Here is a 24,599-nt window from a genome sequence, read left to right on the forward strand (position 1 = left end):
GTAATTTTTAATGAGAAGCTTTACATTATGCTAATCTGAGCATAAAATTCTTGAACACTGTCAAATGCTAAACTGAATGCTATGCACCAAGTAGAAGAGTCACAATTCCAAAATAATGGCATGTCATGACAATATAACGAAATATCATTAGTGATGAAAATGCCTCAGCAAAGGCCTGGCTGGTGGGGCTCAGTTGGCTGGAGTGTAGTCCCACATACCGAAAGGTTGCAGGTTCGATTTCCGGTCAGGGCACATACCTAGGTTGTGGGTTAGATCCCTGGTCAGGGCACATACAGAAGGCAGCCAATTGATTTTCTGTCTTATATCAATGTTTCTCTCCCCGCTCCCCCCCACACACTTCCTTTCTCTAAAATCAATGGGCATATCCTCCTGTGAGGATTTAAAAAAAAAAAAGGACAGCAAAAATATATGTGATGAAAAAAAAAAAAGTTATGTGATGGTAGTGGTAATAGCTAACATTTAATAAGCATTTTATTCTGAGCTTAGGCATTGTGCCAACAAATATATATATACTTTTGTTTAATCCTTGCAAAAAGATCTTTCAAGTTAAGTACTACTATTTCCATTTCATAGAGGGAAAAATAAAGTTGGGTAAGACTTGCCTAAGATCACTGGTATGTACTAGAGCTAGAATTTAAAATCAAACCAGGTGGATACAAAGTCTACCACTTTCTTTAAAAAAAAAATTATTTATTGATTTCAGAGAGGAAAGGGAGAGGGGGAGGGGGAGGGGGACGGGGAGGGAGAGACATCAATTATGATAGAGAATCAGTGATCAGCTGCCCCTGCACTCCCCACACTGGGGATTGAGCCCGCAACCTGGGCATGTGCCCTCACCAAGAAGCGAACCATGATCTCCTGGTTCATAGGTCAATGCTCTACCACTGAAACACACTGGCCAGGCTGAAGTTGGTTTTAAAAGCCTTATTTGATCTGTATAAACAGAAAATATTAAGAAAGCTTTACAGGCAGGAAATAATAGTAATAATAAAAATGAAACCTTTTGGAAAATTCATTAACAAAATGTATACAATATAATTGGTACTAACTAGAAAGGGAAATTATATATATATATATAACTAGTGGCCTGGTGCACGAAATTCGTGCAGAGGTGGGGGGGCTTGAGGGTGGGGTTCCCTCAGCCCAGCCTGCACCCTCTCCAATTGGGGCCAAAACCAGCAGTTGGACATCCCTCTCACAATCTGGGAACGCTGGCTCCTAACCACTCACCTGCCTGCCTGCCTGATCGCCCCTAACTGCCTCTGCCTGCCTGCCTCATCTCACCCCCAACAGCCCTCCCCTGCCAGCCTGATCTTGCCCCTCAACTGCCCTCCCCTGCCAGCCTGATCACCCCTAACTGCATCTGCCTCAGCCTCTAACACAATGGCTTTGTCTGGAAGAAGTTGGACGTCTGGAAGATGGCCGGTCGACCCGGTCTAATTAGCATATTATCCTTTTATTAGTATAAATTATATAGGATAGGCTTGCTCAAATGGGGGGGGGGAAGCCTTTTTCAGCCGAAGGAGATGCTCTTCACAGACAAAAATACATAATTCCTATACCTGGACTGAAAGCCTGCCATATGCACTATACTGCCAAACCAGTCATTAAAAAGTTGAACCGCTATCTTACACCTTACACCAAACAGCTGTTGTCCTTAAAACCCCTCCTCAGCCCCCACCTTAGGTTCTGCCTTCGCAGTTCACCCAGATTTGGTTCTGATTTCTATGCCAGTCAGTGTCAAAAGCTCCACCTCCTAGGCAGCCATCTTGTGAGGGCATGAGGATTAATTTGCATATCACCTCTTTATTATATAGGAGGATTATCAGAGAACATCTACCTTTATGATGCCTTGATATGGGGTTATTATTTTTTTTAAACATACTTGAGATGTCATTAAGAAAAAATACAAGCCTCAGAGAGGGCACAAAAAAAAAAGAAAAGAAAAGAAAAAATACATTTTGATGATGATCAGAGAGTATCCAAGACAAAAACAAAATGTCTACTCACAGACTTCCCAGGCTCCAGTAAATTAAATTCTGTGCTACAGTATTTCAGTGTTTTGATTACTTTAATAATATGTACTGTGAAAGGGATGGGGGGCTAGCATATAATAAGTCCTAAACCTATTGGGCCCAAGTATTTCTCCTAGAATACATGTGCACTTTGGGAAATGCTGCCACTGACAATCACTTGCTAAGAAACCAGTTACAATAACTAACTTTCTGCACCAGTTTAAGGTAGGTGGACATGACCTACAAGTCTTTAAACTATTCCTACTATGTCAGCCATTTAACTGTATTAACAAAGAATGCATAGTATATTGCTCATTAAATATCCTAAAAATACCAGCATTTTTGTGATTCAAAGTAAAAGCTCCATGATATGGACTACATTTTTCTTTTTTTTAAGAGGTTTTTATTGGTGTTTTTAGAAAGTGAGTAAGGGAGAAGGTGAGAGAGAGAAACATCGATGTGAATGAGTACCATAGGTCAGCTGCCTTCTGCATGTCCCCCACTGGGGATCCGGGCATGTGCCCCGACTGGGAATTGAACTGGCAACCTTTTCAGTGAACAGGATGACGCCCAACCAAATGAGCCACACTAGCCAGGGCTGGACTACATTTCTGATGTTCATCCATTACAAAAACACAAAACACTAAAACAACATAACATTATATGATTATACAAATGTAAGAGGTTGACAAATACTATACTGCTGAGTCTATTAAAGTGGGAATACTACTTATCTAGTGTATTTCTGTATACAGGGAAAATCCAGGAGGTAGTAGAGTTCTGGAATTTATCTTACTGGAAAGGTCTGAGACTATGAATAAAATTCTCAAGTGTACTTACTCGAGAATATACACTAAATGCACAGAATAAAATTATGCTTCTTGAAAGATGGAATCTAAGAAGCAGCTACATGACAGTGGGTATATGCCTTACATATTTCAAAACTTTGGCTTTTTAAATGTATAAGGTTAGAATAAATTCATATGTATCTGAAAAAATATAGTATTGTTTAATTGCATACTCCTTGCAAAATATTGTGAATCTTAAAGCTTTTGTGGTTCCTCTGACATTATCTAATCCAAAGCTTCCTTTGACAGATGAAGTTAAGACCGCCCCCCCCAAAAGGCTGTTCTGCACCACCGCTATATAGTTATGATTTCTTTGATTAAATTATTTAATGTTCTTTCTTCTAACCACAAAACTGAATGGTTAGTTGTCTCCTCTTTGTCCTACATATTACCTTCTTCTCATCTTGGTCCTACCAAAACCATTGCATGCAATGCTTTTTCTACTTCTTCCCCCTCTTCATGTCCCTCTCCATTATAACTCACTTTTTCTCTTCCATCATCCTAGGGGCATTCTTAAACGAGTTTAATAAAATTTAATTTATTTTTACACATTAGTGTAATTTACAAATATTTAGAATTACAAGTTTAAGATTCTTTTACCATTCTAAAGCCAATAACTCAGCACACATCTGTACTAATTTGAAGAAGCTTATAATTATCAAGAAGTAGATACCACATAAAATCTCGTTACTTGGGACATTAATTCTACTCTTGTCTACATCTGTATTTTAGCTCCCATACTATGATCTTAAGGATAACCAGAAAAATCAAAATGTAAAAACTATTATCTTAACAAGAATCAAGGTAAATTTTACAGCTTGAGGTATACTGAACAGCTCTTTTATTCACTGTGTTACCTATTTAGGAATTCATCATCACACAACTGAAATTGCAAAATCATTTTTGCCAATGTGAGTCAATTAAATGAAGGGAAAAAAGAACATCTTACCCCCAATGGTACTCTCTTGAAACTCATGAAATTGGCCTTTCACAAAACGAAGGACTAGGCTTGATTTGCCAACAGCAGACTCGCCCAGAAGTACTAGTTTGAACTGGCATATTTTATTTCCAGTATTTGGCCCGTTGGGTCTTGTTGCTCCTCGACTAGCCATGTCCAAATTCGAAAGAAGTCCCTAATTTCAGTCTCTTAAATGAACTTCCAGGATGCAAGGTGTCAATTTTTTCTTTCTGGAGGCAAAGAAACCTATAAAGAAACAAATGAGTTAAATACATAAATCAATAAAACAAAACATAATATTAATCACTTTAGTAAATTTTGCCTATAATATATTATTGTATAACAATTATATCCTTGTCCTAGCTGGTTTTGCTCAGTGGATAGAGCCACTGAAAGGTCCTGGGTTCAATCCCGGTCAAGGGCACATACCCTGGTTGCGAGCTCGATCCCCAGTAGGGGGCATGCAGGAGGCAGCCAATTCATGATTCTCTCTCATCAATGATGTTTCCCTCTCCCCTCCTCTCTGGAAATCAATAAAAATCTATTTTATAAAATTATAACCTCTACTGGACATTGAGTACCACTGAGTTTAAATCATTTGCAATGAAATAACATAAAGGCATTAAGATTTGAGCCTAAAATCATGCAGCTAAATCCCAGAGCTTTAAAAATAAAATAAAGTTTGACTATTATAATCTTTAAAAGTGAGGAACCCTGACCTGGTAGCTCAACTGGTTAGAACATCCTCCCAACACGAGAAGGTTTTGGGTTCAATCCCTAGTCAGGAAACATACAAGAGTCAACCAATGAATGCATAAATAAGTGGAACAACACCCAGCTGGCGAAAATTTTAATTTTCAATTATAACAGACATTCAATATTATGTAAGTTCCAGGTATTCTGCATAGTAATTAGACATTTAACAACTTAGGAAGTGATCTCCCTATAAGTCTGGTACCCACCTAGCACCATACAGTTATTACAATACTAGTGACCTGGTGCACAGATTTGTGCACATTGAAAGAAAATTATAAGGTGGCCAGCAGGGTGGGACTGGATGAGATGGGCCGGACACGCCCTGTTGTCAAACTCCCGTGGCCCTTCCGTGCCAGGCACCTGGGGTGGCGCAGAGTGACTAGAAGGTTGTCTGCAGAGGGTTCCCTCCAGCAGGTGGGGTCCTTTGGCCTGGTCTGCAGGAATCGGGCAGAAACTGGCTCTCTGACATCCCCCACAGGGTCCTGGATTGTGAGGGTGGTTCATGGGTGATGCACCCCGGAATCGGACTCCCTCCTCTCTGGTTCCAGATGCATCACCCTTGAACCGCCGCTGCCAAGTCACCGCAGCTCAGAAGCTCCTGTGTTGAGTGTCTGCCCCCTGGTGGTCAGTGTGTGTCATACCTACTGGTTGGTCGCTTAGCCTTTTATATATATAGATAGATTTTTGACTATATTCACTATGCTGTACTTTACATCCGCATGACTATTTTGTAACTACCAATTTGTACTTGTTAATCCCATGAACAAAAAAGATTCTGGCTTCCAGGTTTGTATGTCTAACAGCTGAAAGACTTAAAACTGTTTCCTCATGTGCTCAAGTACACATACATTGAAGTGTTAACAGTGGTTTCCTATGTGGTGAGCTTATTAATGTCTTATTTACACTTTCTGTAGTGTTGGCGCCAACAATGAAATATGTCATTATTTATTATTTAATACATTTAGAAAAAACTAGCCTGAACGGCAACTCCTGTCTTCTCTTATTAACTAGTAATGCTAATTTTCAATCTGAAAGGAATTAGCAAACATTTAAAGAATGATTTTCCAGCCCTGACTGGTTTGGCTCAGTGGATAGAGCGTCGGCCTGCGGACTGAAAGGTCCCAGGTTTGATTCCAGTCAAGGGTATGTGCCATGGTTGTGGGCACATCCCCAGTGGGGAGTGTTCAGGGGCAGCTGATCGATGTTTCTCACTCTATCCCTCTCCCTTCCTCTCTGTAAAAAATCAATAAAATATATATATTAAAAAAAGAATGATTTTCCAATCTACCTCCAAGTCAAATTTAAAGTTCTTTTTCTCCCATCTGTAATCAAAACCTGATCATGTGCTTACTAATGATATTAAATCTGATGATTCTCTCCCTATAATCATTATTTTAAAAATATATATTTTTATTAATTTCAGAGAGGGAGAGGAAGAGATAGAAACATCAATGATGAGAGAGAATCATTGATTGACTGCCTCCTGCATTCCCCCTACTGGGGATCAAGCCAGCAACCTGGGTAAGCGACCTGCACCAGAATTGAATCCAGGACCTTTCAGTCTGCAGGCTGACGCTCTACCCACTGAGCCAAACCGGTTAGGGCAAATCATTGTTACATTTCACTTAGGTACCTCATAAGAAATTTGCCTTCCCCATGAAATGAATTTACAAAAGAATCTCTCTTGAGTCAAGACAAGAGTCGAGAGTCTGGACAATGAATTCATTAATAAACACATCCAAGAGAACTTACATTAGAGACAATAAATGTCTTATCTAAACAGCAGCTTGGAAGAGTCCTTTATGGGTAACACACATATTTACAGATTAGAAATAGGTCTAACTGCTTCCAAATAATGGGGATGTAAACAACGTAAGACTGGCCATGCAAAAGAGAACTTAAACTAGGTGATGGGTTCTCATTATACTATTCTCCCTATTATCTGCGTATTTAAAAATTCTTTCAAAATAAAAAAATGCTCCAATAGGACCCTCCCCGCCCCAAATGTCAGATTTGGGAATCTAATTTGGCTGACCATACCAATTTTTGCCAAAGCAAGCTCTTTGATTTCCAATTCTCTATTTCCAGAATACCTAATTTACATAGCTGCTGTGAGAATTAAATGAGAGATTATATATAAAATCATCTCCAATACAGTGGCACATGAAATTAAAAATTGGTAGAAGCTCTTTGATGAGATAATGACCAAGTATCAATAGAATGTCATGTAGACTAAAAATGCATCAACATACCATCAGATATTATACACAATAGCAATGGAAATGTTTTCCAATTGTCTAACCACCTTCCAAAACAGCAAATTAAACGATTTAAGGAAAACATGCTCTGAATTCCCACGATACTTACTAAATTTCAGAAAAAACATCAGATTCCCATTATAAAAAAATTGTAATTTAGCTTTGCCTTCTATTGATTATAATTTGCCGTAGGCTTTCAAACAGAAAATAACTAAATTTAATTATAGGCAGTCACCTTAACATTGTGAAAAATTATGTGCATTTATTTGCATTCACTATTGAAACTTGTTTTGCAAAACAAAGATATTTGCATAAAGCGCATTTTAATCTTTCGAAAATTTTTTTAACTGGTTTTCTCTAATCAAAATTGTATTGATAACAGCAGCTACCATTTACTGGGCCTTCTATTGTACCAAGCACTACTCCGTGACTTTTGCTTACAGCAACTCTATGAGCTCCTATTGACTGCCGCTAGTTTACATGAAAAATAAAGTTTCTGGGCTGTCCTGAATGATCACAGAGGTGTACAGGTGTTTTTTTCCCTACTTCTTAAGTGAACGGCAACTGATTCCACACTCTGACTGCACTAAACAAGACAAAAACCACAAACGTGAATGAGGACGTTCAGGGCCTAACAGGTCCGAGTCTATCGGGGGTAACCAGCTTCCCCCCGACAGCAGAGCAGGTCTAATGGTCTCCGCCCAGGGAGCGTGTCCAGCGGCCTAGTCGTCTGGAGTTGTGCACAGACGCGGGTCACCACCTTCCTCAGATCAGACAAGCATCTCCAGACAGCCTATCTTGATGGGCCACCTCCTCCCTCCGAGGCCCGTCTTCGGAAGTCCAAGGGTAGGCGGGGCTCCCCAAATTCACACCTGCGGTAGGCCCCGGTTCCTCCACAGAGAACACCTGAATCACCGGTGCTCAACTCCGGGCCGCCGGAGCCAGCGGGGCCCGCCAGGCCCCTGGGCCACCCTTCCGGGCCTCTCCCCTGGAATCTGGCCTGGTGTTGGCCGTCGGCCCCCTCTCCCCTGAGACCGCCAGGGCCCGGGGCCGGCGAAGCCGCGGCCTCCGGACGCCTTCGCGGCGCCATCTTGAGAAGGGAAGAGGGTGACACCCGTCGCTCCCTCCGCCAGACCGCAAATCCTGATCCTCCAGAGCCTCTTGAAGGAGGAGTCCGCGGGGCCGGCAGGATGAGACGCCGAGTTCGACAGCTCTCTGGTCCCGGGTACTGGCGCGCGAGAGGCGGGAGGGGCGGGGGGTTCGGTGCCGGCAGGGCCCCGACAGGCTGGGGCCGGCAGATCGCCTGGGGTCCCGGCCCGCCCCGGTTACCTGAGACCGCAGCTCGCAGGGCCGCGGGGCGGAAGCTCCTGGCAGCAGGTCCCTGGCGGAGCCCGAGCGAAGGCTGTGGCTTTGGCGGCGATGCGTCTCCTCCTCGCGCCGCTCCCCTCAGACTGGACGGTGCGGGGCTGGCGCCGTGGTGCCGCCCCCGTCGGCCTCGGTCCCCGCCTCTCTCCGCTCCGCCTTCCTCTTTCTTTTCTCCTCCTCCTCCTCCTCCGCCGCCACCGCCACCACCGCCGGCGCGCGAGTTCCCACTAATTCTGCCTTCTCCTCCCCCTTCCTCTGCCTCCTCCCCTCGGGGCGGCCGCGGGCTCCTTCGCGAACCAAAACACAAACACTCCAGCCCCAGCGCAGAAGCCACTTCCGCCGCCCGGCGCCGGCCTCGCCGCCACGTCGCCACGTCGCCGCACGTAGCGAACGAAGCCCCTACGTCACTTCCTGTCGCCGCCAGTCCGACACCGCTCCGTCAGCTGCCCGGCTCCTCTCCAAACCCTCCGGGCGGGCGCTGGTCGCCGGGCGCGGTGGGCGTGTCACGTGGGTCCGGCAGTTCCACCGCCTCCCGCCCCGCGGGCGCGGGGCCCCGCCCTCGCTGGCGCCATTGTTATCGGGGCGGCGGTCTCGCTCCCTGCGGCCGGGGGCGGGGGAAACTCCATGCCCGCCCTGCTTTGCGGAGGTACGGAGGCAACTTGTGTTTGTTGCTCCCAGTCCACGTGGGGCGGCGAGTTCCTTCTGTGAATATTAACTCACAGTCCCCCTTAACCCTCCCCCGCAGCACCCCAACCCTGGCACCCCGGTTACGGATCATGTCTAACAGAAGAGAGAACCCCCATTATATCCCGGGGGATGGGTTGGTTGGTGAAGGCAGTAAGTGGCACTTTAGGAAAGAGGCTACGACCTTCCCTAACCCCAAAGTTGTCTTCTTAAAATATATCTATATCTATATATCTATATCTATATATATTGATTTCAGGGAGGAAGTGAGAGGGAGAGAGAGGTAGGAACATCATGATGAGAGAGAATCATTGATCTGCTGCCTCCTGCACACCCCCTACTGGGGATCAAGCCTGCAACCTGGGCATGTGCCCTGGGGGGAATCGAACCCATGACCTCTTGGTTCATAGATCTGAGCCACACCAGCTGGGCCCCAAAGTTGTCTTTAGGTGGGGAAATCTTAAAATAATCACTTGTTCCCTAACTGGTTTGGCTCAGTGGATAGAGTGTTTGCCTGCGGACTGAAGGGTCCCAGGTTCGATTCCAGTCAAGGGCATGTAACTTGGTTTCAGGCACATCCCCAGTAGCAGGTGTGCAGGAGGCTGCTGATCGATGTTTCTCTCTCATGGATGTTTCTAACTCTTTGTCCTTTACCCTTCCTCTCTGTAAAAAATCAATAAGACAATTTTTAAAAAATTTTTAAAAATCACTTGCTTTTATTGTGAGTTTACAGTTTTTATGGAGCAGAGGGCACATTCTAAAATAATAGCAACTTTTATTCAGAGTTTCCCTTCTTGGGTTACTGTACTAAATGCTTTATAGGAGTCGCCTGAAGTTGTCCTCTCAATGTCCGGCCAGCACAGTGCCTGGCAGTCCGGAGTCTTTCTCAGTCTTGGTTGTGGAATTACTGAATGAGGCATACCTGTTTTACAGGTAAAGAATTTGAGGCACAGGGATTGTGTAACTAGTCCAAAATCAACATGGAGTTGGTGATGAAATTATCTAACCTGCAGGCCAGCCCCAGAACCTGAGCTCTTAAGCACAAATTCTAGTGAAAGACAACCCAAAACATTCATTACCCTCACTGCAGACCTGCATAAGACAGGCTGCTTTGGTTAAATCTCACATAGTAGGCAGTGTTTGGCCAGGCATTCGAAGTAAAACAAACAAAAAATTTTGTTTTGTAATTTGGTAGACTGTTAAATTGATTTTTCACTCAGGATAATGGCTACTTTTTAGTTTGCTGTGTACCATTTATAGCTCTGTTGTGAGGGCATCAATATTGATTGTCTAGGATGTGTACTTGGGATAAGATATCCCGTGGGTGCTCCGTCAACATGATGCAATGAAGATGATTTGAATCCTTGAAGAGCCAGTCTTTTAGATCACTCCCCAATTACTAACTAGAAGAATGTAATGTGTCACAGGTAAATGGTAGCTGTGGCACTTTATCCCCAAGGGGTTGTGCTAGTATAATATGTTAGTCATGGTAATACCTCTTGGACAATCCCAGGAAGAATCAGGAAATTGGATATGTCGCATCAATGTTGGCATGTCAACAGTCTGTCCAAAATCAAACCCTTACCACCACAAACCTGCTTCTGTTTGGTGACTGGTATTAACAGCCTCCCGGTCACCGGACTTGAATCATCTTCAATTCTTCCTTCTTTCTCCCATGAACCATTGTCCTTTCTATCACCAAAAATTCTTTAATCCCCAAAACGTGACCTAATCCCAACACCTTGGCTATGATTAGCATTTATATAAACTGGAATTAATGCACACTCTTGCCTTTGCAATCTATTCTTTACATTCCAGCCAGTCACACTAAAAAAAATAAAACCTGACAGAGTATAAACCCAATTTAAAGAAAAAGCCGAAACTCAAAAACAAAGTTTGAGTTTGCCACAATATTTTTTAAAAATCAATATGCATTATTGTGTAGCACATCTCAAACGTTAATATATTTACTTAAACATTAATAACATATTTACTTTAAATGTCATTCAAAGCCTAGTTACTAATGTGTTAGTGTCCTCAAAGACTTGGTATTTCTACACCCCAGCAGTCAAATATAACTTAAATGTAATAATTTAATAATAAAGTAGTTCTTTAGCGCTAAAAAAAAAAACACTAAATGCAGTGTGCATGCACTTGCATAAGGTAGGACCTAAAATTAGGGATCACCCACAGAAAGAATGTTATTTATTCCCTGATTACCAGTAAAATGAATAGGCCAATGGCCAGGAGGAAGCCCATGGCTGATCCCATCCTGAAAGGACTACATTGCGTGGGAAACCAGAGAAGTTGGTGAGCATTTGCTCTAGTGTCCAAGAGCACATCCTTTACGTTTTCTTGCCACCCAAATCCAGTAAAGAAGTGCCGGGGACGAGAATAAGAGAGGAAGTAGGAGGAGAGAGATGGGCAGATGGACTGGGATCCCAGGGAAAGAATTGCCCGCCTAGCCACACCCCGGTTTCCCAGGTAACGCGGTAAACAGAACTTGAGCTCCTTTTCCTCTGTGAACTCCATAGGTGTAAAGTGGTAGGTAGAAAGTAGTGGGGAGTGAAGATGTGCTCTTTCGTGAGAGTAGGGTCCTCCAAAGGGTTAGAGCCCCCAAAGAAATTGGAAACTTCCCTTGGGACCGGTACAGGTTTCCCCTTAGAGATGAGTGCTGTTGGAGGCACCAGGGTGTCTGAGAGGAAGTCTCCCCTGAGCATGGGAGTCGGATTAACCCACAAAGGAAAGGATGATGTAGGAGAGAGGAGGGTGTTCAGGGGAACAATATCTCCCACGGAGTGTGGGCTCAGGGGAGGACTAAGAAAAGATTCCCAGTGGAGGGAGAGCCCCTTGATTAGTAATAAATATGAGGAGAGAACGGCATCATCAGAAACAAAATCTCCATTGAATAAGGGGCTTGAACTTAGATTAAAAAGACAGGATATTTCTAGGACCCCCTTGGAGAGGAGTAATTTAGGAATCAACAGGGTCTCGGCCTCACAGGAAACAAGACCTTCCCTGGGTGTGTTGCCAGAAAATGAGTGTCTTCTGGCAAAGTGTTCTGGAAGGAGAATACAGCATCCCTCAGGTATGGTGTGTGAAAGTCCACAGGCTCTGGGAAGCAGGAGAGGTCTTGTGGCTGGTGCCCCTGAAGGCTTTGGGGCCTCAGTGGAGAAGCAGCAGGCTTTGGGTGTGGAACCTAGCCAGGAACTGGAAAAAGAGCCCACCTGTGTGGTGATGAAGCCCAGTGTAGAGATGACGTCTCCCGTGGAGGTGGACATTGGGCTGCCCCAACCAGAGGAGCCAGATGCCATGAAGAATACAGAGCCCCTAATGGGCTTGGTGATAGAACCTTCTGAGTGCCAGTTTGCCCAACAACCTGAAGAGAAAACAGAGGCTGAAAACTTTGAACCAGGAGTAGAACCTCCAGATCGCATCAGACCCATCTACTCTGGGAAATTTTTTGATCGAATGCCGTGCTCTCCAAGTGTAAGTCTTTTTTTTTCCTAGTATTTTCCCAGGGAAGTGTGTATAGCCATATCTTTATAGAGGCGATAAACTGATGATACTTGTGTTTGGGTTTGTGGAGTCAAACTGCCAATATTTCATTGGGATTCCGATATCTCTTGTCCCATTGGACTCTTTCTAGCTGTTACTTCGTCCAATCTTCTCTGATTCTCTGCCTTCCTTTCTAGATGTCAGCCTTGTTTTCTGTGCACATCAGTGGTTCCTCTTGATTTTTGTTTTCTCCTGTGACCTTTATTTCATTCCTTAGCCTGCATTTCTCAGTCCTCTCGCTGAGATACATGTTGTATTCTTTTTTAAAAAATATATTTTTATTGATTTCAGAGAGGAAGGGAGAGGGAGAGAGAGATAGAAACATCAATGATGAGAGAATCATTGATCGGCTGCCTCCTGAATGCCCTACACTGGGGATCGAGCCTGTAACCCACCTGGGCATGTGCCATTGGCCAGAATCGAACCTGGGACCTTCAGTCCTTAGGCCAGCGTTGTATCCACTGAGCCAAACCAGTTAGGGCCATGTTGTATTCTAATATTCATGTTTCTTTTTCAATTTACATGGAATGCTCTTTTTTGGTCAACAACCTGTATTGCTTTTCATTTTTTCTTTTCCTTTTTCAATGAGAGAGTGAGAGGGAGAGAGAGAGAAAGGGAGAGAGAGAGAGAGAGAGAGTGGTGTTGTTCCACTTATTTATGCATGCATTGATTGATTCTTGTATGTGCCTGACCAGGGTTTGAACTCAAAACTTTGGCATATCAGTATGACACTCAAACCAAATGAGCTACCCAGCTAGCACCTTCTTTTGGATTTTTTAGGTAAATAATCATATTGATGCTTTTATCTTTCCTTCTTTAGTATATATGCCTCTCGTTTCTATTTTCTATATCATTGCATTGCTTATGATCAATAAAATGACATTGATAGTAAGGTTTCTCTCTTGACTTTCATGGGAATAATTCTAATGCTTCAATATTGAGTATTATTTTTGCTGAATATTTTTGATGTGTCAAGTTAAGGACACCTATATCTACTCTGAGCTTGCTAAGAATGTTTAAAAATCACAAATAGACCTTGAGCTATTAAAATGTTTGCCATTGGTTGAACTACACCTTTTCCAGATTGAAATGGTTCATTTTCTAACAGCAAACAATCTTCATATTTCTGGGCTAAGCCCTACTTGGTTGTGATATAGGAAGAAGGAAGGAAAGGTTCAAAGAAAGGCTAACCAATTATAGTGCCTACAATGAAGAGACAGTATGTTAGGCACTATGGCTACAAAGCTGAAAAATGATATGGTGTCTGCTTTCAAGGAACTTATGAAGTATGGTAGCAATCATCTCAGGTAGAAACTATAGTTTAACTTTAACCCTGCTGTTTGGCTTCTGTACTTATTTGCTTTGTTTAACAATAGAAAAGTTATTTTGCTTTTCTGAACTATATAAATTATCCCATTCGATTAAATACCCTATTGATAGTAATGTGAATATCCCATGGGTTGTGGTCATATTGGTCTTAGAAAGCACATTGTCCTTTACCTGGGAAGGACAGCACAATTATCCCAAGGTCAGAGGGCTCCAGTTAACATGTCCCTGTTGACTCAGTGTTCCGGAGACCCAAAAACTGTAATTTAGATCAAACCAGGTTCCTCATTCCAGACCCGAGGGCTCCAGATAATGTGTTTCTGTCAATTCAGTGATCCGGAGACCCAAAACTATAACTTAGAGAACATGCTGCTGCTGCTTCTGTAAACTGCTTTTTTGCGAACCAGGTTCCTCATTCCAATCCCTGGGATGTAATCAATACCTTTGTGATTTTTGCCTGTATAAACCTGGTATTGTAGCCATCTTATCACTATGAGATCTGGGAGAACAAAATGCCCCCGCATAGTCCCGGATTTCCAATAAATGTGACTCTTTAATTCAACTTCTTGAGGCGTCCTTGTGTTATTCGCGGGGTATATTACAACACTTAGAGTTTAGAGACTCAAGACCAATAGACAAATGACTTTATAATATGGTAAAAGTCATGTAAAAGGAATGCCTTATTTTTCTTTCCTGTTCTATACTAAGGGAACCTGGTAGATATTTGAGAAATGGGTAGAAGCAAATGAGTCACCTAATTGTAAATCTTGTGAGAACTTGCTAGTTATGTAAGCCCGGTTACTGAAAATTCTTATTTTGTATGAATTTGTCAAGATCCAATCTCTGCAGAATTCTGAGAAGTGGGTGGTTGCATAATGGGTTCAGGACCTTCTGGGCAGAAAGAAATTGATACTATCACATCTTTTTCTCTGAGATATTCAGAATTAGTAATATCTATGGGTAAAACACAGTGATCTTGGACAAGGCCCAGTGGGAAGATGGAACCATAATATTAGCCCACATTGATTTTAGAGAGTAGAAGGTGACATGATTATGTGTTGTTGGCTCTTTAGCAACCAAGACTGGTTTTTATCAGCCTTCCTAAGTTGACTTAAATCTTGAAAACCAACTGTGTAAGAAGTAAAATAGGTCACTGAAAGCTGTAATATTGGGGAATGGTGAGGAGGCGGTCACATGAGATGGCACTGGTATGGTTAGGAACTGAGCAAGGAAGTGGCTAAGCAAGGAATTGGTCAGTGCAGTGGGAATTTGGTTACATACAGAGGCTTGAACAGATAAGGAAATATATTGAGGACAATAGGAACCAGATTTCTCACTCATAGAGGAAAAAAAAAACCCTACAAATATGAGAAGAATAGAAATAATTCTTCTGTATTGGATAGTAATTGGAGGTATTGGTGGAAAGTGATGCTACACCTGTACCTATACCTGTGTCTCTGTATCTGTCTCTCTGTGTGTCCGTGTCAAAATCCATATCTGTGTATTTACACACATTTAACTAAACAATATAAAATTGATACAGATGCTAGTGTGTGGGGGCCTGTGTATATACATACATTTCCTAATTCTATCTTCTCAGAGGACCTAAAACAATGTTTATCTAGTAATAATGAGCACACCAAAACACAGATCTTGATTTCTAAATACCGTTCTATTGAAAGTGTTAAGGTAAAAACATCAAGAATTTTTGTGAGTTTATTTGAGCCAAATTATCGACAATTGCCAGGAAGCCGAATCTCAATGGATGGGGATAATGCTCCAGAGAATGGCGGTTTTTCATCTATTTTTATACATTGCAATCAAAGGAGGAGATGTAGGTGGGTTGCATGAAATCCATTGATGATAGATTAGAGAGGTAGGAGAAAGCAAAGTGAGGTTGGTGGTGGAGGGGTGGGGGCGGTGGGAGAAACCTCTGGGATTGGATAAAGAGTAAAATAATGGATACATACTTCTTTTACCTAGGTGGGTACAGAATAGTTAACAGCCAACAATTAACATGATAACAATAACAATGAAGGAATTTGTGGTATCTGTCCTGGTGCCCAGGGCATTTGGTTGTGCCAAATTCTTTGTGCCAACATTCTTTCTTCTTAATACTTCCTTCCTTCACTCCTTTTGAAGTATGGTAGCAATCATCTCAGGTAGAAACTGTAGTTGAATTCTAACCCTGCTGTTTGGTTTCTGTACTTATTTTCTTGCTAAAATAATAGAAGTTTTTTTAAATTTTCTGAATTATATAAATTATCCCATTCGATTGAATACCCTATTGATTGTAATGTGAATATCCCATTGGTTGTGGTCATACTGGTCTTAGAAAGCACATTTTCCTTTACCTGGGAAGGACAGCACAGTTATCCCAAGGTCAGAGGGCTCCAGATAACGTGTCCCTGTTGACTCAGTGGACCCAAGACCCAAGGGCTCTAGATAATGTGTTTCTGTCAATTCAGTGATCCGGAGACCCAAAACTATAATTTAGATAACATGCTTAAGTAAACTGCTTCTGCTTCTGTAAACTGCTTTTTTGCAAACCAGGTTCCTCATTCCAAACCTTGGGATGTAATCAATACCTTTGTGATCTTTGCCTATATAAATCTGGTGTTGGGGCTGGGGCGGGCACTATGAGATCTAGGAGAGCGAAATGCCCCCTCATAGTCCCAGATTTGCAATAAATGTGACTCTTTAATTTGACTTCTTGAAGTGTCCTTGTGTGATTCGCAGGGTACATTACAACACTTTTGTAACCGGACAACCAAGGGGTCCAGGCTGCCTGTCACTACTTGCTCCAATTAAGCAGTGACAGGGTTGAATCATATATGAGCGTTTATTCCAATGATGCCAGCAGTATGGGAAAGCAGCCGGCCACCCACAAAAATCTGCTCTGCAGTCCCCCATAAGCCAACTGGCTTACATTGGGTAGGAGGAAGATTACATGGGGAAGTAGGCTATGGGGGCTGGGGAGAGACTCCATTGTTTGGGCAACAAGGTTGTTAATCTTGTTGTGTTAATAGACAGTTCTTGAACAAGAATGGACAACATTCCAAGGTTGACTGCCAGGTCCAAGGTTGACTCCCAGGTCCTGGGGGCATACAACTCGCAGCCAGGTTAGAATGTCCACTCTTTAATCAGAACAAGGCAATCTCAGCTAACAGGGTATGATTAATATTTATTATAACTGTAGCTAGTCCCCAGTATTCTATTTTTGCCCCTAATACTTTCACAGATGTCATGGTCTAAAAGCTCTTCCTGCCATCTCCTCCCCCTTTATCTTTCACAGTTCTTTTCCGTAAAAAATCTCTTACATGTCTAATCTTGGTGTCTGCTTCTCAGAGAATCCATTATGATCTTGGATTTGCTCTTTTTGCTATAAAGGACAGTATTAGGGCAACTGGTGATATTTGAATGGGGTCATTACAGAATTTCCTGATTTCTGAGGCCTTTAGTAGTTTTTTTTAAAGATAATAACCAGCCCGGCTGGTGTTGCTCAGTGGTTAAACATCAACCAGGAGGTCATGGTTTTATTCCTGGTTAGGGCACATGCCTGGGTTGCAGGCTCAATCCCCAATAGGGGGATCACTGCAGGAGGCAGCTGATCAATGATTCTCTCTCATCATTGATGTTTTTATCTCTCCTCCCTCTTCCTTCCTCTCTGAAATCAATACAAACATATTTTAAAAAATAAAGGTAATAAGCCACAAGGAAAAAGAAAACAGAAGAGGAGACAACAGTTAAGAAATTTCAATAAATATTAGAAAATAGGAAGATGGAGGTATGGCAACTGATTTTTTAAGAGCAGGAAAACAATGAAGTTTGAGGGGAATCAGGTGGTAATTTCCACCAGAAATGGTCCAATTTGCCTGGAACAGTCTCTGAGAAGCTCAGCCTTTGAGAGAAGGTATAGTAAAGCTTGGGTCTGAAAATCAAAGGATTGAAAGTCCTTCTATGCAAGCGCCTGGTGCATAGAACAACACTTAACTAACTGAACCACACCAGACAGGCAAGACCATCTTTTAAAGGACATTGGCATGATGCCTTCAAAATTCAGAAAGAAAATTACATATTTCCTACCTTGTAGTCCATACCAAGTCATACTATTAACCAATGTAAGAGTAGAATAAAGACATTTTCAAGGGTGTAAGGAATCATAAATTGGCTTTTTATGCATTATAATGACTAAAGAATTTTCTTCAGGGAAAGGGGGAGTAAACCCAAAAGGAGGAGTAGATGGGAGGAATGGGCAATCTAGCTCTGAAGAAAGGCAAAGGAAAAATTCCCAGGATAAGACCTCTGCACCAGACCTAAAGAGCACCCAACTGAGATTGAAGACATAACTGTCAGCTGCCTTGAAATGATAAAAGGGAAATAGATAAGAGGTGAATTGCTGGGAATGAACAGTTGTAATCTTCTTGGACAAAGAAAGAAAGATAAAATTCAAATTTGAATCAAGTGAACAGTGGACATTCACTGAAGGATCTGGGCCTGTGGGTGATGTGTTTGCATATACCAAAAGTTAGGGTGTTGGTGGAAATATACCCCCACACAAACATACCCACACACTTGGAATTACCTAACATTTTATTCTGAGTTTAGCTTGAATATAGCCATGTCCCCATTGTACTGATATGAACTCTGACAAGATTATTTCTGAAAGTTGATTCCCTTAGCTTTTCACAGAGCTCCTGTGATTAGATTACAATGCTAGCACTGTAAAAACGTATGCTTATATATATATATACTAGAGGCCCGGTGCACAAAAATTTGTGCACTCGGGGGGGAGAGGGGGTCCCTCAGCCCGGCCTGTGCCCTCTCGCAGTCTGGGAATCCTCGGGAGATAACGACCTGCTGGCTTAGGCCTGCTCCCGGGTGGCAGAGGGCAGGCCCAATCCCTAGGTGCAGCCCCTGGTCAGGCTCAGAGCAGGGCCGATTGGGGAGTTGGGGCGCCACCCCTGTCATGCACAGAGCAGGGCGGATTGGGAGGTTGCGGTGCCACCCCTAGTCATGCTCAGGGTAGAGCCGATTGGGGGGTTGGAGCACCGCCCTCTGTCACACTCAAGGCAGGGTCGATGGGGAGGTTGCGGTGCCACCCCCTGTCACTCACAGAGCAGGGCCCATCAGGGGGGTTGGGGCTCCATACCCTGTCACGCACAGAGCAGGGCGGATCAGGGGGTTGGGGAGCTCCCCTCTATCACCCACAGAGCAGGGCCGATCAGGGGGTTGAGGAGCTCCCCCCGTCACTCACAGAGTAGGGGCGATAGGGGAGGTTATCGCTCTACCCCGTCACACACAGAGCAGGGCCCGTGGGGAGGGGGGAGGGTTGGGGCGCCACACCCTGTCACACACAGAGCAGGGCCGATCAGGGGGTTAGGGCGCTGCACCCTGTCACACACAGAGCCGCAGGGCGATCAGGGGGTTGGGGCGCCTTCCCCTGTCACAAACAAAGCAGAGCGGATAGGGAGGTTGTGGCCCCGACCCCTGTCACACACAGAGCCGCAGGGCGATCAGGGGGTTTGGTTGCTGGCCCCTGTCACGCTGATCCCGGTGCCGGGAGGCATATTACCCTTTTACTATATAGGATGGAGGCCTGGTGCACAGTTGGGGGCCGGCTGGTTTGCCCTGAAGGATGTCCTGGATCAGGGTGGGGGTCCCCGCTGGGGTGCCTGGCCAGCCTGGATGAGGGGATGATGGTTGTTTGCATCTGGTCACACCCCCTTCAGAGTGGAGGTCCCCACTGGGGTGCCTGGCCAGTCTGGGTGAGGGGCTGAGGGCCGTTTTCAGGCTGGCGGGTGACTGAATCTCCCAACCTGTCCTTTTTTTCTTTTTTTTTTTTATTGTGGGCCAACTTTAGCTCTGAGGCTTGGCCCCAGCTCTGAGGCCTTGGCTGCTGAAAGCAGGTATCTGGTTTGTTTGGGTTCTATAATCGAAACACTGTTTCAACTACAGCTCTGAGATCCTGGCTGGCTGAAAGCAGGTTTCTGGGGTTTTGTTTAGTTTCTATATTTGTAACAATATTTCAAACTGCAAGCTCAGAGGCCTGCAGTGGCAGGCGGGGAACGTTGGCTTCCTCCGTCACTGAAGCAAGCAAGCCTCCTGTTAGCTTCAAGCTGCCTGGCTACCGGCCGCCATCTTGGCTGGCAGTTAATTTGCATATTGCCCTGATTAGCCAATGGGAAGGGTAGCGGAGGTACGGCTAATTACCATGTTTCTCTCTTTTATTAGATAGGATACTTAGAATTTAATGTTTATGTTATATATCAAGATTACTTTAGATTTGCAATTTGTTCTTACTTTTTTCCTCAATTGTGTTAAGTAGCTGAAAGTAACTTTTGTAGCATTAGAAGCATAGGTAATTTTGAAATAAATTTCATTCTTTGAAATGTTACCCCCAAGCCCTTCCACCCTCCCATCTCTCACCCTCCATTTCCTCCACAATGATCAACTATGAGGCTTTTTTTTGTTTGTTTTTAGGCAGGAAAAGTTATTCCAATTGGATACAGAGTTGCAACCTGCTTGACTGAAAAACTTCCAAGGGTGAGCATTTTTAATATGCATTTGTGTTTATATTTTTACCTTGAATGTGAACTTTAGAAGATAGACAACTTTCAACATTCCTTGTGCAAGTTGTTTAAACTTAATGTATTGGATTTAGATTTAGACTCTCTATTGTATTTTGAGGGCTTCTATAGATTTTATCCAAGGACGTGAAAATTCCAGTTCTATGATTTCCAGCTTTATAAAAAGCTACAGAGGGGATTCCATTTATTTTAAAAGGAAATATTTATGGTACGCTTTCTAACCTGGATACTTCCTGATTGTTCTCTAAATGTAACTTTTAAAATAAATTGTTTATTTCCATTAAAAAACAAATCTCAGGACATTTTATTATTTGGAGCTGTAGGTTCCCATGTGCTTACTATACGCATGCAATGAAGGGCGTTCATTGATTGGTATAGATCAGCAGTTTTCAGCCTTTTTCATCTCATGGTGAGACAGCCAGTAAGCCAGGACAAGTGGAATAGAGAAACTGAGACAAGAAAATTAAACAAGGCCAAGCAGTTTGGGCAGCTTGCAGGGGCAGCTTGCAACAAGAGCTTATCTTCCCCAACCAAGGACACTTGAGAACAAATGATTCATACCTCTCCTTCCTAATAAGAGAATACATAGCTTAAATCACCTTGGAACTGCTAAGGCAGGAGGGGAAAACGGGGAAGGAGAGAAGAGAGAATTTTATCTCACTCGCTGAACAAGGAAGTCAGCAGTCTTGGGATTTTCCAAGATAAAATTGCCAGATGTTCTCATAAATTCTGGGAAAGCCACAGCAAAGTAATCTAGTCTGCGCCCAAGATATCCGGCAGTGGAACATTGAAACCTGTAGACAGAGAAGTATAAAACTCTAAACCTCCACCAGGCAGGACACTCATATTAGCTGGGTGCTCACTTGTGCTTTATGCCAAGTATATTTTTTATAAATTTGCTTGCCTTGCTTTCTTAATAAATTTGCTTGCTTTGCTTCCTCAATACATTCAATGCTACAATACTGCTGTCCACTGTCAGTTGTTTGAAATCTTTCCTACGAGATTGATAAAAACTGAGGAGGAGACAGCCGTCTTCCTCTGACTCAAGGGGCTGTCCGATAACAGCTTTTCTGGGTTCGATAACAATGGCACACATAAACTAATAACTAAAATTCTATGGCACACCAAAAAAATATATTTTTTGCCGACCTGAAAAAAAAATAGGTATAAGTTTGATTCAGTCATACCAGATGGCTATTGTTGTGTTGGCTGTTGTCATTCTTTTATTTGACAATCTAAGGGAGAAGAGGTCAGTGCTCCTGACTAAATAGTCAGGTATTGCATGTTTTAAAAGTACTTGTAGCACACTGGTTGAAAATCTCTGATACAGATCAGTCCTAATATTTTAGAAACTGTACTTAATAATTCTATTTTCTTGTCTCACTGTTTGTAGCCAATTACTCCACCTGAGGCAAAAAAATTTTTCAACTTCAGATATCCACCTGCTGGAGCTGAAAGCGTATTTTATGGCAGAGCAAATGATCCTCAAATTGCACAGTATTTGACACATGGAATAAGAACTAAAGTTTCACTATCGGTAACTTCTTTTTCTTTTTTCCCTGTATATTACTACTGACTTTCCAAGATGAAAATTCACAAATGAGGTATTAATGAAATCATCAATTCCACTCTCCTTTCCACCCTACATCTTGAGCACTGGAAAAATAAACCCCCAAAACTGGTGACTCTCGTGTCTTTCCCCTTTCCTTCTTCCCCCCAGGTGCATTACCTTTACCTTTCTCTCTCCTAAGCTCCAAGGGTCCTTCTTTTGCCTCTTATTTTCTGAGCCCATTTCTTCTATGGCTCACTTCTACCTCTGTGACTTTCTAAATGAACTTTCTCTAATAGTTTTTTGGGGGGTGGGGTGGGGTGGGGGGAATCCAAGAAATAGCAGCCAAAAGAAGGTGGAAAAATTAATGATTAAAGCTACAAACTTGATATCCTCCCCTCAGATATTAAAAGCCAAGTTGCACTCCATATTCTGACAGTAATAAGAAATGCTGTCAGGCTTTGTAGGGAACGACAAAGGCTGGATGATTCTTGCCTAGAGGTACTACAAAGTGCTTACCAATAGATATATTGAGTGAGTGGAGATGTCCATTCATTGAATGGACTACCTAGATTCAGAAAAAAACATTTGTTGAATTCATGTGTTTCTTTTGTTTGGCATTTCCATTTTTCTGGAATATTGGAGTCAAGTAACCTGGGAGCTCCTCTCATAAGTCTTTTGACCCCATTGAAACCTTTTAACCCCTTTGAAAGTTCATGTTTAGACATGTTTAGGCTTCATAGTCCTAATGGTTACAGTTCCTTTGAAGGTGAGCAAAGCAGTGATGAGGAGTTATTTTTCTACAATCATATTTTCTTCTCTCTAGCTATGGATTAGAGTGTCAGCTTTTAGATTTTTGCTTCTTTTGTTCTTACATCTGTGCTTTGTATGATTTCTTTAGGCAAATGTATTGATAAACCCACAGCCTATTACAACATTTCAACAGAAAATTAAAGATAAAAAGGAATCAATATATTTTAGTAATCAACGAGCACCATTAGGAAAATCTCACGATCAATCACCAGGATTACCTAAAGGCCTGGATGTACTCAATACGACATTTGGAACAACAGTCATCAGAGGTAGTAAATAAAATAAGGGATAGGAGGGGTGGCAAAAAAAATTCTCAGAAAATTGAATTAAATATCCCATTGGTATGGCGTTTGTTGGTGGTGGTGGTGCCACTGATGACTAAAGAATGAGAGATGGGATCATAGCAACAAAGCTACTCTTAGACCCAGAATCCTTAGAGTTTATGTGTGCCAGGCAGTAAAAATTCAGGTTTTGAAATGGAGATTTGGTGAGCATAGCAGATATGATATAAAGACAGGAAAGAGAGCCCTGGCTGAGTATCTCAGTTGGTTAGAGTGTCATCCCCATATGCCAAGGACCAAGGTTGCAGGTTTGATCCCCAGTCAGGGCACATACAAGAAGCAAGAAGCAACCAATGAATGCATAAATTAGTGGAACAACAAGTCAATTTCTCTCTCTCTCTCTCTCTCTCTCTCTCTCTCTCTCTCTCTCTCTCCCCAATAAATAATTATAAAAAGAAAAGACAGGAAAGTTGGCATTGGGACCAGCAGTGTAGGTTGCAATTCCTTCTCCCTGGACATCCATTTGTGGCTGTTTTTTTTCTTCTTCACTAATACCCCTGATGTGTTCATACGTCTTAACTCTTTATGAAACTCTTCCATAAAGTAGGTCAAGCAACAAATAAATTTGGTAAATGCTGACACCTCCTTCTGCACATGCAGATCCCCAGTGTCTACCACATATTAACAAGCATAGGCAGTGTATAGAGCAGACTTGTCTTCTCATTTTGAGAGGGAGTGGAGCACATCTTTCAACCAACGACAATGTATAATTGAATTGATCACAGGCCATTATTCTGAAGCCCCAGCTTCCTGCCATGTTGTCAGGCATCTTTCTTTACACGCTTCTCACATTTATCTTCTGTCTTTTTCAGGTTTCTACCCTGTCTCCAGAGTTTTTACAGGAGACCTCAAATTCCATCTTTGTCCTGCAGAGAAATTCCGTTCTCTTTGTCTTTCTGCACCCATTAAGGTTCTGCTCCAGGACTTTTTTCCACCAAAAAGTCCATCAGATTATTTTCCTTAACATAGTAACATCCACCCTGGATATAAATTATGCCTCTTTCTTAGAATGCAAAATATGCAGTTGTATTTTATTGCATCGGATCTTAAGTTAAAATTTGAAATATGGAAAATGTATTTTAGAACAGATAAAATATCTTTTTTTCTTTTTAATAGAATTAAAAATTGTGTTTATGTAGGCATGGCATTACAGCATTACAGTAATGATATCGTAAGTGCTGTCTAGGACTAGCTCATTTAATAAGGAAAGTACTGTCTAGGTGTACCTCACTTAAACATATCATGTTCCAAAATGTGTATGTGTGTGTTAATAACTACAGTGGTTCTTCTAGTAGAAAGAAGTACTGCTTTACAGTATTATTCTGAGTATGACCACCTTCTGGTGTTCTTTTTTTGTTGTTGTTGTTAATCCTTATCCGAGCATATTTTCCCAGTGATTTTTAGGGAGAGTGGAAGAGAGAGGGAAAGACAGAGAGAAACATCAATGTGAGAGAAGCACATCTATTGGTTGTCTCCTGCATGCGCCCTGACCCAGGCCCTGGCCGGGGAGGAGCCTG

General features: G+C 42.6%; 2 protein-coding genes across 3 annotated transcripts in view; one reads left to right on the forward strand and one right to left on the reverse strand.

Moving 5' to 3' along the window:
* Positions 1–8,553, reverse strand: part of RAB5A (RAB5A, member RAS oncogene family) — a 33,543-nt gene extending 24,990 nt beyond the window's left edge. Inside the window, exons 1-2 of the mRNA XM_070433338.1 lie at positions 8,186–8,553; positions 3,834–4,088 (exon numbers count right to left, since the gene is read on the reverse strand). Coding sequence (XP_070289439.1) covers positions 3,834–3,996 — 163 coding nt within the window. The 5' untranslated portion in view covers positions 3,997–4,088; positions 8,186–8,553. The remainder of the gene's footprint in view (positions 1–3,833; positions 4,089–8,185) is intronic.
* A 2,374-nt stretch (positions 8,554–10,927) lies between these two features.
* Positions 10,928–24,599, forward strand: part of EFHB (EF-hand domain family member B) — a 43,682-nt gene continuing 30,010 nt past the window's right edge. The window contains exons 1-4 of one of the 2 annotated variants that reach the window (XM_070433336.1): positions 10,928–12,394; positions 20,273–20,335; positions 21,773–21,916; positions 22,830–23,010. In XM_070433336.1, the coding sequence (XP_070289437.1) occupies positions 11,477–12,394; positions 20,273–20,335; positions 21,773–21,916; positions 22,830–23,010 (1,306 nt within the window). In that variant the 5' untranslated portion in view covers positions 10,928–11,476. The remainder of the gene's footprint in view (positions 12,395–20,272; positions 20,336–21,772; positions 21,917–22,829; positions 23,011–24,599) is intronic. The other variant, XM_070433337.1, reaches the window with a different exon arrangement.

The sequence above is a fragment of the Myotis yumanensis genome, unplaced genomic scaffold (genome assembly GCF_028538775.1).
Source record: "Myotis yumanensis isolate MYYU_CA2020_CCGP unplaced genomic scaffold, mMyoYum1.0.hap1 SCAF_14, whole genome shotgun sequence".
Lineage (NCBI taxonomy): Eukaryota > Metazoa > Chordata > Mammalia > Chiroptera > Vespertilionidae > Myotis > Myotis yumanensis.